This window comes from Anarhichas minor, unplaced genomic scaffold (genome assembly GCF_050575085.1).
Source record: "Anarhichas minor isolate MPS153535 unplaced genomic scaffold, ASM5057508v1 ptg000003l, whole genome shotgun sequence".
In the NCBI taxonomy this organism is placed as follows: domain Eukaryota; kingdom Metazoa; phylum Chordata; class Actinopteri; order Perciformes; family Anarhichadidae; genus Anarhichas; species Anarhichas minor.
Genome location: NW_027466449.1, coordinates 1,074,660 through 1,091,538, shown reverse-complemented (window position 1 = coordinate 1,091,538; position 16,879 = coordinate 1,074,660). Strand labels below are relative to the sequence as shown.

At 41.9% G+C, this 16,879-nt stretch overlaps 1 protein-coding gene across 4 annotated transcripts in view; it reads right to left on the bottom strand.

Moving 5' to 3' along the window:
• Window positions 1–5,329: 5,329 nt before the first annotated feature.
• mib2 (MIB E3 ubiquitin protein ligase 2) overlaps window positions 5,330–16,879 on the bottom strand; it is a 39,245-nt gene continuing 27,695 nt past the window's right edge. For all 4 annotated transcript variants that reach the window (XM_076092715.1, XM_076092716.1, XM_076092717.1 and 1 more), the window contains 6 exons: window positions 12,617–12,743; window positions 12,176–12,436; window positions 9,431–9,609; window positions 8,968–9,161; window positions 8,664–8,729; window positions 5,330–8,142 (listed from right to left, as the gene is read on the bottom strand). In XM_076092715.1, coding sequence (XP_075948830.1) covers window positions 7,901–8,142; window positions 8,664–8,729; window positions 8,968–9,161; window positions 9,431–9,609; window positions 12,176–12,436; window positions 12,617–12,743 — 1,069 coding nt within the window. In that variant the 3' untranslated portion in view covers window positions 5,330–7,900. The remainder of the gene's footprint in view (window positions 8,143–8,663; window positions 8,730–8,967; window positions 9,162–9,430; window positions 9,610–12,175; window positions 12,437–12,616; window positions 12,744–16,879) is intronic.

Below are 16,879 nucleotides of genomic sequence, written 5' to 3'. Positions count from 1 at the left end.
CATCAGCAAATCCAAAAGAAATTCTTCAACTGCCGGTGATTTTTCATTCGTATGTGGAGTGAAAAGCAACCGATGCAGCGTAACTTGTTGATGGAACAACAGGTGTTTAGTGACAGTGTAAACAAAGCCACCTCATCTTGAATTGCTGGTTTATTCCTGCTGCAGGAGAGTCCATTCACTAAATCCTACGCTACGGAAAAGTCCCGGCACCTTGTGGTATTTTCCACCAAAACATCTAAACCTGATGACTGTATAAAGTCCAGAGGACAAACAGGTGCAGAGCTATTATTTTGATAATGAATCATCAACCAATGAACTAAGAGCTTGGAGGAAACAATGGCCTTTTTTATGTTGTTTGAATATATCAATTCCAAAAGTTACATTACAGTTTGCTGGATGTTTGTTTAACACTATAATGATGAAACTACAGAAGTAAATGTGGACTCACATTTACTGTGAGGGTAAGAAACAGAGGATTCTCAGGGGGTGACGGACCTGGCTGCAGCTTTGTGACAGTTAGTCTTTAGCATTCAGCAAATGTATGGTATTGACAGATTAAGGTAATACTAATTGATCATAAATCAGTATCCTCTCTTTCTTAAAATTAGGTTTTATTTATTTTTGTGTGCGAAATTTGACTTTGTGAAAACAAATCGCCACAAACTGCAGTGGTGAAAAATAAATAACATTTACCTTCTCTAATTGTGTGGTACCGAACATTAACCTATTACTAAAGCAAATCATGTAAAATGGAGTTATGTGTGACATCAAGTTATTGCAAAGCATGCAGTTTAATAAACATCTACCTTGTATCACTAACCTGTGATAACACATTCAACCATTTCCCTTCTTCAAGTAAGTGAACTGAGTTTTTCATGTGTTTTTTTTAATCACAGACCCGTGTTCCTATAAGGTCGACAACAAATATAAAGTGCAAACTCACTGTACTTTAACTGTTCACTGTAATCAGGCAATGGTATTTGAGTCAACCAACCAGTTCAACTTGCCATCAACCTATAGAACACCTGAGGCAACGTGGGACAAGTCAGCTGTAGTGGATCCTGCTGAGAGCTACCTCACTGCTGAATCTCTACCATCTTCATGGATGCTGTTCTCTCCCTCCTCTCTGGCTCACTTTCCTTACAGAGGTCAATTAAAGGGTGTTAAAAGTTATGTTTACATTCAGTGTTGCTCACCAAAACACATTGTTTGTATCCTTGAGGTCTGACAAACGTGTTCAATGCATTTCCGTCCTTGTAAAACATTTTGCAGGGGCGATTTCCCAGCAAATGTCTGCATCCACGTATACTAGCCTGCAGTCGTCTTCTTTCCTTCCTTTGCGGGCACATTGCAGCGTATCTCGACGCGTTACCGCCACCTATTGATCAGTGGAATAACGTGAAACCACTGGTACTGTAGGTCTGTGTATCGCATCACCTGTGTGGGCACGCGCATGCATGTGTCCTCGTACGCAAGATAAACAAAACTCATAGAAAAACAGCTCCATAGCATTAGAGGTCAAGCATCCAAATCCTAGCAATCCTAGCAAATCCTATGAAATGACCAGAATCAGTCAGGCCTACGTCTGTCTGTCGTGCTTTCCAACCCTATCTGTGGGAAATAAAATGTTTTTAAAAGGCCAAATAATAAACTACAATGCCCAAGTTCATATCACCCAGTGCAACAGTGTGGCTCCTTGATGGTCTTTTATTGATTTTGAAGAACAATGGAGGAATAACATACGCTGAACACACAGTTTCACTGGAACTACCCAACTATAGCTACCTGGTAGGTGTGCCTTACCAGGAATTAATGGCACCCTGCAGCCAATCAGAATCGAGTATTTACCTGGTATTCACCCAGCCCATGTTGTAAAGTAATCTATTATTTAAATAACAATATAATATATAAATAAAAAGTATGCTCAAGTACACAAATTACCCTCCACATGATTCTCTTAATAACAATTTTAAAAAAAATTGAATATGTATTGAATATGTATAAATATATAACATCAAACCACCTTTTTTTTTTCTCCCACCAGTGAAATGATTTTGACGTGAGAGGTGAGACGTGTGCATGCACTAAATGATTTCCCCTTATTGTCTTTACATCCATTTTTGAGTAATTTCTCGGAAAGAAAACAGGAACAAGTGACAGAACACCAGAAGGCCGTTAACTCAGACAGAAAAGCTTTAAACATGATCCAGCTGTAATGTCTCATCGGCATTCAACATCCTGTAAGTAACGTTAGAGAAGTCGTCTCTTCCTTGTTGAGTCAGGAACCAGTTTATAGGAACCAAAGTTCTAGTGCTGCTTACGTGAACTGTACGCTATACAGTAATGCTCTGATGGAAATCATTTAATCATTTCACATGAACGCTAATTTATGACCAAGGAGAGAATATATTCAATAATAATTCATGTTTGTACAGTAGATATGAAGCTACAGCCAGCAGCCAATTAGCTTAGCTTAGCTGTTATACTGTAAGCAGGGGGAAACCTAAATCTCACATATTAATATGTGTTATACATGTCATACTTATATCTTATAGGGTCGGGAGGGTTACTTAAAAAATGTATTCCGATACAATTACCTATTACCTGTTAAAACAAATTGTAGTCAAGAACCTAATCTAAGTATCACAATATTAAAAATGTAAAAAGAGAAAGTGAAAATAAAGAAATTAAAAAATATTTTCTATGTAAAGCAGAAAAGGGAACATCACAGTGCTGTACAAGTTATGCCTTCCAGCAGCACCCATTTATTAAATTATATTACTCATGCAAATGTCCCTTTTTGTCCTGTATTACATTTGCCGGACCGGAGTGATCTGATTACCTCTTTTTTTCCATAACATGTTACGGAAAACTTACGAATGCTAGAGGACAAGTTAGCTTTATTCCAAGCTACGCTAACAGCCTCCTGGTTCCAAAGTCGTACTGATTTTCTTGGCAAGAAAGGGACAGACAGCAGGAACAATCTACCAGCACCTCTAAAGCTACACTACCACAGCAGCACGACTGATCACGTTATGTGTTTGTTTGATTCGTACAAAAACTGAAGTGACAGGGTGTGGTTTGAGGGGGGGGGCATTGTAGACAAACTCCCTGAAGTCTCTGTTGGTTGGCAACCTAACGTACAAAGTGGTATCAATCTTCTCATCTAACTCTCAGCAAGAAAGCGAACAAACACATCCCTCTAAATGTTGAAAAGTTTCAACTTAAATATTTCTTTAAACATGTCGTTCTTTGTGAGTCATCTACAATGAGACGTGTGTTTCTAGTCTAGTTCTACTTTTTTTTAACTTAAAAACTCTGCTTGTCAGTTGAAGTTGTGTAATGAACAAAAGCCTGTCAGTGTGGATGTGAACGATGTGAATGATGTGAACGATGTGAATGATGTGACTGCACTGTGCAGGAGAGCAGCAAATGAAGATACCAGAAAGGAGAGGAAGCCACAGCACATGTGAGGCTCAGGGAGCAGATCTGTGAGCACGTGTGCCCCCTGTAGGATCCCTGAGAGCAGGGTGCTGATGTTCAGGAAATAATACCCATTACTTTGATTTCACCACTAGATGGTGGTCTCATCACATCCCGTAAACACAAGCTCTGCTACTGTCTGCCACACAAATGAGGTGGACAAAATAATAGGACAGTTTACCTGCAAACACCATTTTATATTTTATGAAGTTGACAAAGATGGGTTTTAGGGAGGAACTGTCACAACTCTTCATTGTATTAGAAGCATTATCAATAGAAATAAACTTAGCTAAAGTCAGTATACAACTTTCATCAAAAGGAGATAAACTAGAACAATAAAAATATACAAAGGAGAAACAGTAAAAAACATCACAAGGACATTTGACAGAAAATTACAAATGATATATGAATGTGTAAAATGTAATGATTAAACTTATAAATCTTTATAATGACGGGAAAACAAATCAACTTTAAGAACAAACAAATAAGCTTTTCCACATATAAGTATTGGGGCATAAACTAAGAGTAAATATTTTGAATTTCATTTTCTTAAAGTGTAAAGCGTGAATATATTCATGACAATGTGTCAAATATAAGCAGAACTAATTTCATTCCAAATTGATTTGAAATAATTCAGCAAAAGAAAACTGATTTAATTTCTGTCATTTTTCAAGGAAAAATACTGACATACACTGCTAACTGCAGTATTACTTCAAAGTTGCTGTTCATTTTTGAAAATGTTTTTGCATGTTACAGAATGATATAACTATTATATATAACCACCTAACAAACTGTACCGACAGAATTCTGAATACTTACAAAATAATTACAACAGGCTACTACTAATACAGGCTTCTTTCACATCAATTTCTTTTTAGCTTTGTGAATATATAAGAAAAACAATACACTGGTTAGAGATCGCAGCGGCATTGTACGTACACCCAGTGTTCATGGCTGCCATGTTGTCTTCAGAGAGGACGTCACTGCCAAAGCGCTGAGTCATATGCCAAAGCCATCTGAGCCGTAACACAATTAGGACTAAGTGGCACACGGATGCATTTAACTGGAGACGCTGCACAGATACCGTCCAGCCTAAACGGGTCACAGCAAACACAACCTGCTGAAAGCCTCAAAGCCGTCCGTTTACCTGAACTGAGGAAAATCTCAAGAGGGGGATGTGAATGTGAAATATTACACTTTTTTTAAAAAGTCGGTTTTTTTTACTAAAAATGATTGTTTTTCCCCCCAAAACTGGAGTCAGTGAAAGTCTGTCTAGAATAGTGTCATTTTTATGAAAACTTAAACACCAGTTGGAAAAAGTAAAAAAAAAAAAGAACTTCCAACATGTTTATCCTCCTCGTGGGGTTCAGACTGAGAACCAGTATTATTCATGTGAGTGTTTATAATGGTGAGTTAGAAGCTGCTTCACCATGATGAGATATGATATTAATACTTCTGGTCCATGTCCAATTAAATAAAAACATTTTGCAGTTGAAAATACTTAACAATTGCATTGCTTGAGATACGCAAGATGCGTATAGAACAAGCACTAACTTACAACGCTAAAGTGTAAAATTAACATTTAAAATCTCTGTATATTGGGACTCAATTTTCAGTGAAACAGTGCGTCAAATGACACAAAAATGTCTAAACTGTGGAAAATGCTAAATGTAAACTAGGTTTGCTAGGTTCAAGGAGGTGAGCTTGTTATCACACTGGACTCACTTGATTGTCTGCAGTAGACTTCATTTATGAGAGAATTTCAGAATTTGACTTCAAAATATCCTGAAAAAAATGTAATAATTAAAAGAAAGAAGAAGAAAAAAGCACCACAATCTATGCCAAGTCCTTATAAAACAGTTCCATATTTATTGCAAAATATGTTTGTACAGAATACAACTGAAAAAACATCAACAGAGGAGGAATGGACAGTAAGGCCAACATCAGAACTCCGAGAGCTGAACTGTACAAACACCAATAGTAACATTTGCTGCTTTGTGTTTTTATACATGGATTGGTTTCCCGCCCTCACAGAGACCTCCTTAAGGGGGAGGAAAAAAGAAAGAACTCAAACATCTTCCCCTTTTTCTAAAACATTATTGCCTTTACCTCGAGACCCATTAGCTCAGGACACCAGCGGACAATCCTTAAAAAGGTCGCAACTTCTGTAAGAAACGTGTCCCTCTATTGATAGTGTCTCACAAAATATAAATATATATATACTTGTAAAAAGCTCCAAACAATATGGGACTGGTAATATTTTGGAGGTGACCGTTGCGTCACTCGTCATTGAGAACATGAGGCGGTTCGGAGCACAACAGCTGAAGTTAGGAGGCTAACACCATTAGCTCAACTTCTAATGCCAGTGACTGAGTGTGCTGAGATAACACTTCTTACTTTGAACTAAATCAAATATCAATGTTTGCTTTTAGTTTACTTCACACCGCTGGAACAATTGAACCCTCCCTTGAGCTCGGAGGGGCTTAGCATAGTGCGTGTAGATAAATTTCGGGCGTGCATGCCCATCCATGCACATCCTCATGCGATTTGGCACAGATGTAGAAGTTCTTTCCTCAAATTAAAACTCGTGGTAAACGCGTAAACTCTCCAGCTTGCTTCTCTTACATCTTTTTTCTTTACACATTAAAAAAAAAAAAGGCAGAGTGAGACAGGATACATTTTTCTTCCCCGACATTCAAATGTACATCTTAAAACATTGGCTCTCCCAAAATATGGGATCTAATGAAGACAACCAAAAAAAAAAAGTTTATTATAGAAAATGAAAATTAAATAATTAAAATAGATAGGATTTTTTTTTTTTTTCATATGCATAAGCCCTTCAAGAAAACACACCAACACTTTAGAAAGGATGAAGATGATGTACAATCCAGAACTCCAGAGGAGAAAGGGGGGGGGGGGGGGGGGGGGGGGGGGGTCTTTTGAAATGACTCCATTGGGGAAAGGTAGAAGTGGAACTAGAGGTGCAACAAAACAATGTCACGTTTTTGCCCTTCTGATTCTATATCTTACAATGCATCTGGTGGATAAATAACAAAAGATGAGTACCCGCTGCTCGTGGGGGTCTCTACACCAGTCAGATGACACAGACTGGGGTCTTTAGACACAAACAGGCCGACCGACACAATGCTTTAAAGCTGACTTGGATGCTTCAAGGACATTGTTTTGATGTCAGTTTTGTTGCAGCAACTCTTCTACAAACATTCATTTCACGAATGACGGTGAAACTCTGAGGGTTGATAAAGTGAATTTTGAGTCACGACTGCACACCTTTATGACCATTTCTTTCTGTGACCCTCCACTAAAATGATCCGATACACTGTAGCTCTGTAATGGTAAGTGTGTGTGTGTGTGTGTGTGTGTGTGTGTGTGGGGGGAGGGGGGGGGGGACTCTTTAACCTGTTATGGATATCACAAGTGCTTTCAATGGTTTGATACCCTGAGTAGAGGACATAGGCTTGGGGTGAAGTTCAGTAGAAACAAAAAATTTTTGCCGAGCAAACATCAACTGAAATAAAAAGGACATTACTGAGTAATACCACCTTTCACACATAAATAATAACCTGTACTGATCGCTACATTAAAAACCACAAATGTAACCAGAGAGAAATAAAACAACAACGACAAATCACCCATGATAACACAGTCATTTTCAGCTTTACAATATGCATATATTCATGCATATATAGTGTGTATTTCCCCTTGCATACAGGCGAGTGGTTGGGGACTATATATAGAGAGCCTTTAGTTATACCAACTCCCTCTGCAGAGACTAACACTGATTATTAAGAGATTGGTACAAATGAGAGCAAACATAATTCACAGGACGGGCTGAGGGGCGAGAAGATGGGGACTGATTCTGCGCAGCCTTGTAAACAGAGGAGGCCGGACAGCCAGAGAGGATGATGGGTAACAGACATCCACTTAAAGCAGCAAAGATGGGACAGATTACAGGAGGTGGAGGCTGGGCGGGAGAGGGGAAAAAGAAGAGGTGGGGGACATTTTTCTCCCGGCTTACCAATCAAAAGTACTCAAAAGAGGCAGCATCGCCTCGCAACATTTGCCTCGTCTGCTTCCCGTTCGGCTCGGCTGTTCTGACGTCAAAAAATTAAGTTAAAGTTATCGACATGTTCCTGCCTGCGCTGCTCGAGAGGGAAACTACTCAAAATGTAACAAACAGTGGACTCTCAGCGATGTAACAGCGTCTTATGGTAAAGCGACCTATGGGCTGAGCGAGTGTTCGATAAGGGAGGGGGGGGGGGGGGGATGAGCAGGTGTAGGTCACTGGGTCTTCGAAGGTAACAGCTGCTCCCTCCCAGCCCACTCTTCTTCCCAGCCCCCCCCCCCCCCCCGTCGGACATCCTCTTTGGGTTGTTAAGAGCTGAGATGACAGAGGAGCTCAGACGAATAACTGGATGCGCTCGCGGATGGTCTGCCGGCAGATCGGGCAGGTCTTGAGCGCGGCGCTGCAGTCGATGCAGGAGGCGTGTCCGCACTGGAAGACCAGCTTGATGTGGTTGTCGATGCAGATGGGGCAGGTGATGCGCTCCTCCATCTGGCGGTAGCGAGACTGCAGCTGCTCCAGCAGGTTGTGCTGCTCCGAGTTCTCGGTGCCGGGGCTGCAGTCCACCTCCGTTTGGTCTGTGTCATCAACACGGATGATGTCAAAGCAATGAGGAACCGAGTTAACAGACTTAGGCAATATCTACAGGTTATTGGCTCCTGATGCTACGCAAGACGGGACTGTCCTACTGATCCACCGTACGACTGGTTAGAAAATAATTAGGCTTTATACTACAGCATGAATAGCACTGACGCCTCAAGACTAGCGATCACTGCTAATACAGACAGATCCTCTCCTCTGGATGTCCACACCAAAAATGCATATTGTATATGTGACTTTAAAATCATTAAAAAAATCGTAAATTAATGCACAATTTAAACCTGGTTTTAAAAAAAATAAACATACAGTACAAGCAGATTATAAATTACAATATAAAAATAGTTTGCTGTATTTAAAAAAATCCAAATATAAAAGTTGTTAAATCAACATTACAAGGACTATTTTTTTGTTTCAGACATTGTTTTGTCTGAAAATGTTCCATTATATCATTTTCCTATTAACATAACCCAGATAACAAGAACAAGAGGATTATTCTTACCTTGTCTAATTTTCTTGGTGATGGTGACTTGGCATTTGATGCATTTCTTCATTCGATGGGCACACTCTGTTTAGAACAAGAACCACGTCAGCACGGAGACACAGAGTACATTCAAAGAGAATACAAGTGACGCAAACCGTAGAGACATATTTAGAGATTGTTTTTAAATATGAAAAAAGGCAACTCTCTATGTTTGTTCTCTTAACACACAAAACCATAATCTGCCTATCGATAACCGTGCGGCCCTTTGCTGCCATTGGCTTCATCATCACCGAGTCCTCCACTGACTCCAGTCTCCACCCACCTTCACAGGCCACGCTGTGCTGGCAGGGGCAGAAGAGAACCAGCAGAGCCAGCTCGGAGCAGATGAGGCATTCGCTGGGCCCCGGCGGCGTGGGAAGAACCAGGTTGGTCATGGTGTTTGGCGTAGTGTGGACCCGCCGCAGGCTGGCGCTGCTCAGGCCCTGCCCACATGTGATGGCCTGCAGACGCTGCAACCTGAGAGGCAACACACAGCTGTTACGCACAAAAACTAAAAGTGCAGTTGTTGTTTTTTTTAATCTCTAAAGTGATTCCCACATAACAACACTTTTGTTTCCTGTAGCAGCTGATTTATCTTCATCTTTAAATTCATAGTTAATCTGCATGTAAAAAGACAGTCTGAACATGGTCATACAAATACTACTCTTTGGTTTAACAGTCCAACATATTTAGTAGCATTACCCAAAGGCATTATGGATGTCAGCCCTGCTTTTCCAGACATGTACCTGTGTTTCTCAGAGAAGCTCTTGATGAGCTGCAGCATGGTGCTGTCCGCCACCAGGTCCAGGGGACTCTTTCCCTTGTGGTTGGCGTAGTTGACGTCGGCCCCTTCCTGCGCTAGAAAACAAGCGATGGCCGAGCCAACGCTCAGCTCGGCGTTCCCCAGAAGACCTGAAGCGCTCAGCTGTGGATGACGACGGGAAGAGAGGGTGGAAAAGACAGAGGAAGAGAGAGTAAGTTGCAAACACGATTTTGAGGCGGACCTCTACAAAATGCACCCTCGCTGAGGCTAAGGACGGATCTTGTGGAAATGTTAGGAGTTGAGAATACTTTGAAAAACGTTTGTGTCAGGGACACAGCTGATAGTGAGCAACAACAAAAAAAGGGAATGGTAGTAAAAACCAGTGCAATCCAGCTAAGGCTGATTCATAAGCCCAAATCTAATCAGCACTGAATAACTCCCCCAATAACTCATCTGCTGGCAGAGGCAAAAACAGCCCTGAGCACACTACAGTCTAGCCACCTTCATGAGTGTGTGTGTGTGTGTGCTGGCTTGGCAGGTGCCCAGGATGTTGAGTGAAGCTGCAGTGTTTGCGGTCATGTAGACTGAAAAGGACATTCTTCATTGGCACAATGATATCAACACCAACTAATGTAACAGTCATGTGCTGCACAAAGCAAGGTCTCTCAATGAGGAATACTAAACTAGTTATTGTGAGTAAATGGCTCTCAGACTCGCAATGCAGGTGTTTAATGCCCGATTCATGGGTTAAAATGATTATATGTAATGTGAGAGGTGTGACTCAAAGTGATGAAACCACTGAGAATTATCTCCTAACTCTGCAGTTTAGCAACTTTCAGCTCAGCTTGTTTTGGTTTTATGACCCACACAGCTTCACAGTGAAAAAGCCGAGCTGTAGACGACCTGCTCAGCTACAAACAGCAGACTGTCACAGTTTGCAGCTAGCTGGTGAACATGGTGAAGTATTTAGCCGCTGAAGAACCAGATATTTCCCTCAGGAGTTGTAGGAAACACAAACACAACTCTTGAGATAATGTTGCTCTAATGCTCCTCCGTGTGTGCTGTGTGCTCACACATTCACTACGATTTAAGCGTCATAGTGTGTCAGTGTACTGTTTACAGCTACAGCTTGTTGTGCTGACCCCAAGTGGTTAATTCCAGTTTCATGTTACTGAACTGGAGTGAAGAATCACACCGAGGCCTTGTTGAGCCTATCTGCCAGCAATAGCAGTATCCTAGCTTGCCATGATTAATATTAACATTGGTAGTTGTTGTTGAGTGCAGCGGTGATGCATGGGATCCCCCTCCCCCACAAAATAACTTAACAGAGAAAAAACTGATTCAATTCAAAAAGTCAAAGTGTCACATTAAGGTCTGACATTCAGTCAGTTATTTATGTGGAGGATTAATAATACCACATGCCTTGAGTGTTCAAGACATCCTCGGGGGGGGGGGGGGGGAAATGACCTGGTGTGTTTACACCATCCTCCTAAATCTATCACAGACATCTTAACTAGATCTCCGTCTTTGCCAGATCTATATAGCTTCACTAAGTGGGCCCTCTTCACTTCTCCACCCTTCAGCACTTCCTCTTTCCCTTCATTGTACACCATCGTTCTCGGTCTCTTGCCGGTACTTGCTTTTAAAACAGCGATAAGAGATTAAAGTCAAAGATGAGGTCATCTTTATTTCGAAGAGAATAAATCTTGAAAAAGACTTCAAGAGACTTGAAAAACTTAAATCAATGTCGTTATCAAAATGTACAATCCTATTCCATTTCCAATTTTGGTGATTTCTTCCATAAAACGAGGCTGTGACGCGTGCTGTGAGTTGCATGTCGTATCCCTTTGTGACCTATCTGATGACTTTCTCCTCAGTTAACCCCTCTCTCCTGCCCTGTTTACACAAGCATAGCCAAACATAGCCTTCACCTTTAAGTAATCCCAGCAGACTCCTTTTCCCACCTCTTACCCATTCATCCCCTCATTTACCTGGCAAAGCCAACTAACCCATTTATCCTAAAGCAACCGCTCAGACTGTAAACAAATATCTTCCCTCTGTTTTTGTTTACCATTCCCTCCCTGCTTCAACATTAAGTCTGATCTCAACCCTTAAGTCTTTATTTAGCCCGCTTTGAGTGAGTTTGTATCTTCTTAAGACTGCATTAATCCTTTTTCCCCTCCTTTAGTCCTAATCTCCCCCCGTTTTAGTGTCTATTTACCCCTCATTCATTCTATATTTACACCTCTTTGAGTGTTTTATGGACTCTTCCTTTGGTTGTTTATTTGTCCTGGATTGTCTCTACAGCAACCATATCTTCTGTTTACACTCTCGCCAGTCTCACGCATTTAGACCCTAGTTCATATATTTTCACTGTGTTCACATACAAGTTGTATTGTTTCCCTTCAGATCATTCTGTCCCAACGATACCCAGAATTCAGTGGTCAACAGCTGCAGTTACATTATAAGTCCTTCTCATTACGAGGCGAGTAATGTCAATAATCACAGAATATCAGTTGAGAATTCTGAATGGTGAAGAGCAGTAATGTAGTAAAGCTTCCTTTCTTTTCCACCGGATCAAACAAAGCTTTGTGTTGCAGAATGTGTCCGTGTGTACCGTCACCCCAAAATCCCACTCTAGTTACTCCCCTTGGAATAAAAAAAGAATACTTTAAAACAAAAAGTAATGAACAAGTGGACAACATGCCACCTCCCCGTCGCTTCTCACCCTGCAGTAGAGCGACGAGGAGGAGCAACCTTCGCTGCTCTCCTCGGTGCTGCTGGTTCCCACGGCGGGGCTGAGCATAACGTTGGCCAGCTGCGGGCGGAGGAGGGCCACGTGCATGGCCGTGTCACCGTCCTCGTCCTCCATGTTGACGTCGGCGCCCTCAGACACCAGCAGCTGCACCAGTTCGGTGTGGCCCTGCGTGACCGCCAGCTGCAGCGGCGTCTGGTTCCGGTTGTTGCGGATGTTGATGTCGCAGCGTCCCTTGTGGGCAGAGGAAGGTGAATTAGACGTGCGACACGATGGTGGGTGCATTCTGCTTCGTGCAACTCTACTGTATTTATCAGCAGAATGCAACTCTACTGTATTTATCAGCAGTGAAGAAGAGACGGATCACAAACAGTTTTAAAAAGGACGGCGATGTGCACCCGGTCTCCAGCTCACCTCCTTGACGAGGATCTCGCCGACATCCCGGTGGTTGTTGAGGGAGGCCAGATGCAGCGCGGAGAAGCCGTCCTCCTTCTTAACGTCCACCAGCTGCCGCGCTCTGCCCAGGATCTTCTCTGTGGCCCTGCCGTCACGACAGACAACACAAAACTCAATCAGGCAGAGTGCACAACACCCTTCACGGCTCGCGGCTTCAATTAAGAAGAGTTGTATCAGTAATAGTGGCCCAAGTGCTTTTTACTGAATCACCTCTCACTTTAAAAAATTGCAGGTTGCTGAATGTCACAGTTACCTAGTGCCCAGTAGTAATACAAAAGATTCAGATATTGGTGGTTGAGGTGAATATAAATATTCTCTGATTAAATGTGATGCTCCAAAAAATATTTAAGAAGCCACTTTCATCCACATATGTTGATTTAAGCGAAGAAATGCTAAGACTAAGACATCAGACACAGACTGTATGGACCTCTCAGAATCTGAAGCTCGTCGCCATCCTGTGCCACAGTGTACTTGACACCAGCTTGGACAGAGACGCAGCTGTTGCAGAGCTGTTAACAAGCCGATATAACAAGAAAACCCTCGGCCACAACAGGCAGCCAGTTCTCAATAAACACAGCTAACTGGGCTCCTGATGTACAGCTAACCCTTTCTTTAATACTCCCCCCTACCTTAAGTGTTAGATGTGAATTGTTCCTTTAAGCTGTAACTGAAGCTGGCCATCATCACGTTCAGTATTAAACCAGTGTGCTATAATATGGACAGAATATCACAATCAACGCAACATTAAACGCTTCCAACGTCAACAATTTGAACCATGTGAGGATGACACCACATTCAGTGAAGTGAGACTATAACAACTTATTTTTGTTTTTGCGATTCACGCAGCGGGGCTGATGCTGCAGTGTGAGGCTGGCCTGCTCTGTAGCTGAGTCTGCTTTATGACGTGTGAAATTGAAACAGACAGCCTTTAGCGAGCACCGTGGAAGCTTTGGTGCGACGTGACCCAACCTTTCCTTTATGGATGCCGGGCTGATTCTAATGATGCTCGGAGTCCGCTGTCTGGAAACACTGGTGCTGCTGATGTTGATAGATGAGGCTGGGGTCAGACAGACAGCTCCTTATTATCCCTTATTAATAAAGAACGCGACTAGAGGACGTCAATACATTGCTCAGTAACCAGCAGAACATTAATAAGCGTCGAGTAACCGATAATGTATACGAGCGTCTTCATATCCAATCCAGCAATTAAAAGCCAACTACTACAAAACAAAACACGATGCGATACATACAGTAGGTATTCCTACTTAAGCAAACTTTAAAGCTGGGGCACAGACGACTAATGTCAAAACTATATCTATTATTTTTTCACTTTTACCTTGTTTGACAATTACTTCAGAATTATGGTTGCTTCGTTACGTAATGTGGTTTTAAAAAGTTAACATTTTTCTACCGTGACAGCGAGCTGGACAGCTTTCTCGTGTCACTCATTTGGCGATATTCATGATTATCTCATAAATAGAAATTCACCACGATCAACTTGCTGCAAGTGCATTTTATCACGATCCACGATCAAATCTTACATCGTCCCATCTCTCCCTAGCACCTCCACATCACCAATGTGTAACTATCCTTCTATTATGTACTAACAACTAACTGTTAGTCTAAGTTTCACGGCAAGTTAAAAGAAAATCTTAAAAATCTCTCGACCTGAATATTGAATATTTAACAATCATCCCTTCCGCTACATTTTGACATTTCCTTCATTCTATAACCTGAAGACACTTAACAACAAAATCACAGACTGAATGACAGATGCACGGAAACTAATTGAGCCATCTCAGCTCATCAACACACCAACTCTCTGAAATGATGCATCCAGATAGTGTCATCATCTCTATATTGCACTGCATAAACGCTCCCAGTAGTGTACGGGGAACATGAAAAACGCAAATTGCGTTTGCATCAGTGTAAAAAGGTTTTAATGCATTCATAATTATGATAACTAACAAATTACAGGCTCATTAGCAGCAGACTGCTGATACATTTCAAATGCATTGCTGAGGGCCTGTAAGCCGAGAGAACAGGCCGCTTTGTTACATGTAGAGTCACGTATGGTCGGATCTCCTCTAGGCGTGATACTAAGGATGAAGGCTGTTGGGGGGGGGGGGGGACGACATTGTGTTGGAGGTCATTTGTACCTGCAATGCAGCTCCGTGGGTGTGGGTGTGTGTTTGTGTGAAGGTATTGATAGAGGGAAATATCATTCCTGCTCTTGAGTCTTCTCCAGAGCACCTTCGATTAGATAAAGAGCTCGCCCTCGCAGTTGTGTCCCCCTTTGCACCCACCACGACTCATGTCTCTGCATTATTTCCATAATCGTTACTCCTGTGTGTTCATGAATATTCAGACTTGGGCTGACGTCTTGGGACAGTTTTGTACAAACATGCCTTCACACACACAACAGCTAGAGGGCATCTCAGGCACGTTGGTAACGACTTTTTCCGGAGACCGGAGTCATCGTTTGGCTATTTTTGGGGGGTTTTGCATAATGCTTGTTTGCAACTTGCTTCTTGATCAAAGCAGAAGAAACGTCCAAGGGCGAGTGCTGTTTCTTTGACTTTGGCGGTGACAAAATAAATGAAAAATAAAAGGATTTCATGTGTAATTATAGCACTGAGAGTTGGTATGCTGTGAAATCTATCAGGTGTGTGTCACACAGTTTATGTCAAAAGGCACAATGTAACGCTGGGAAGGAGTAAATAGGGACTGTTGGAAGAAAGAAATGAGTTAAGAGGAAAAGAGGGAGAAATCCAGACAAATACAAACAGACCAACCGCCCTATCCTCACTCTCCATTTGCCTCTTCTGTCAAGCTGAAAACTCCAGAGGAAATCTGGCTGCTTGCCTCATTTCTTTTCTTTCCCAGGACTGTTTGTGAACTTGGCCTCTAGCCCTCTTTTTCCATTTCCTCACAATAAATAAATACGCTAATAAAGAAAATATTCTGATCTTTCTGTCACAAATAACAACAACCAAGGAGAACCACAGCTGCTCGCGGGAACTCCAAACAGTGCTGCATTAAACAAACCAAAAAAAAAAAAATCGACTTTTAAAGTCTACACTACATCAACAATTCAATTTACTCCACAAAGATTAATCTCATGTTAAATAGGAGGTAGACCCTCAATCTAATGCCTGCGCACATTCAAACTCTACACTACAATTTGTGATTCCAGTACAAACAAGGAAAACGTACAACAAACACACATCACCTGTGCTGTCTGAATGCACTGGAGGCCTGCTGATGATATATGATTGAACTGGTGAACCGAGCCAATCCTGAACACTGTAAATCCTGTGTCTCTCCTCTTGGCGCAGGGGCCGATGTCAAGCTAAATGAATGCCGGGGAGTGCGGCCTCAACTCCCAGCACTGCACATATGACACTTGCCAAAACAGATTGGGCATTTATTAAACGACTGTCTACTGCAGCTTCCGCTCCCGTTCCTTTTCCTCTCTCACTTTCTGTTACTGCTTGTTTTTGCGTGGATTTTTTTACCCATGCTCTGTTGACATTTGTCCATATACTGCAGTGATGTACAGGGCTGTCCTCAGATCAGATTTTTAGTAGGATAATTTTCAAGGTGTGTACAATGTGAGCTTGGAGCGGGCTGGTTGTTGGAGTGATGGAGGAATGTGGGTCACAGGGAGGTGAAGTTGGGAGGGCAGAATTTAGCACTTCAAAGCTTTCCTTTGCCGAGAAAAATGGATTGACTTCAGGTTATTTTTCGCTGGTTTAGTACTTGACAGAGTGGCAGAAGTATGTAGATGGTGGAGAGTCTGCAGGCAAATAACCAGAGGACCAAGCTCTGGTGATCTACTCTGAAAGCCTTTACTAATGACAATAACAGGGCGCCCACTCTTTGGAATAAACATTTCGAAGATATTATCCAACAAAGTACATAAAATGCACTTTAAAAATCTAATTGAAACATTGAAGGATGGACTTATTTATGGTGGTGCTGTTTTTTTTTATTCCTGCTTCCTTTCTTTCATGGCACCGCTTTAAAAAGAGCCGGGGATAATTTTCCATTACATGGTTTTGTTATAATTTTGGACGGAAGGTTCATGTGAGGTCGTAAAAGCCCTGGAGCGAATACGCGGGAACCTCATGATGGCCAGGCAGACTTGGTGCACTGTGAAAAATATCAACTCCAAGTCGTTGCTCAGGCCTGTGAGGAGACTTACTATCTTATTCTTTT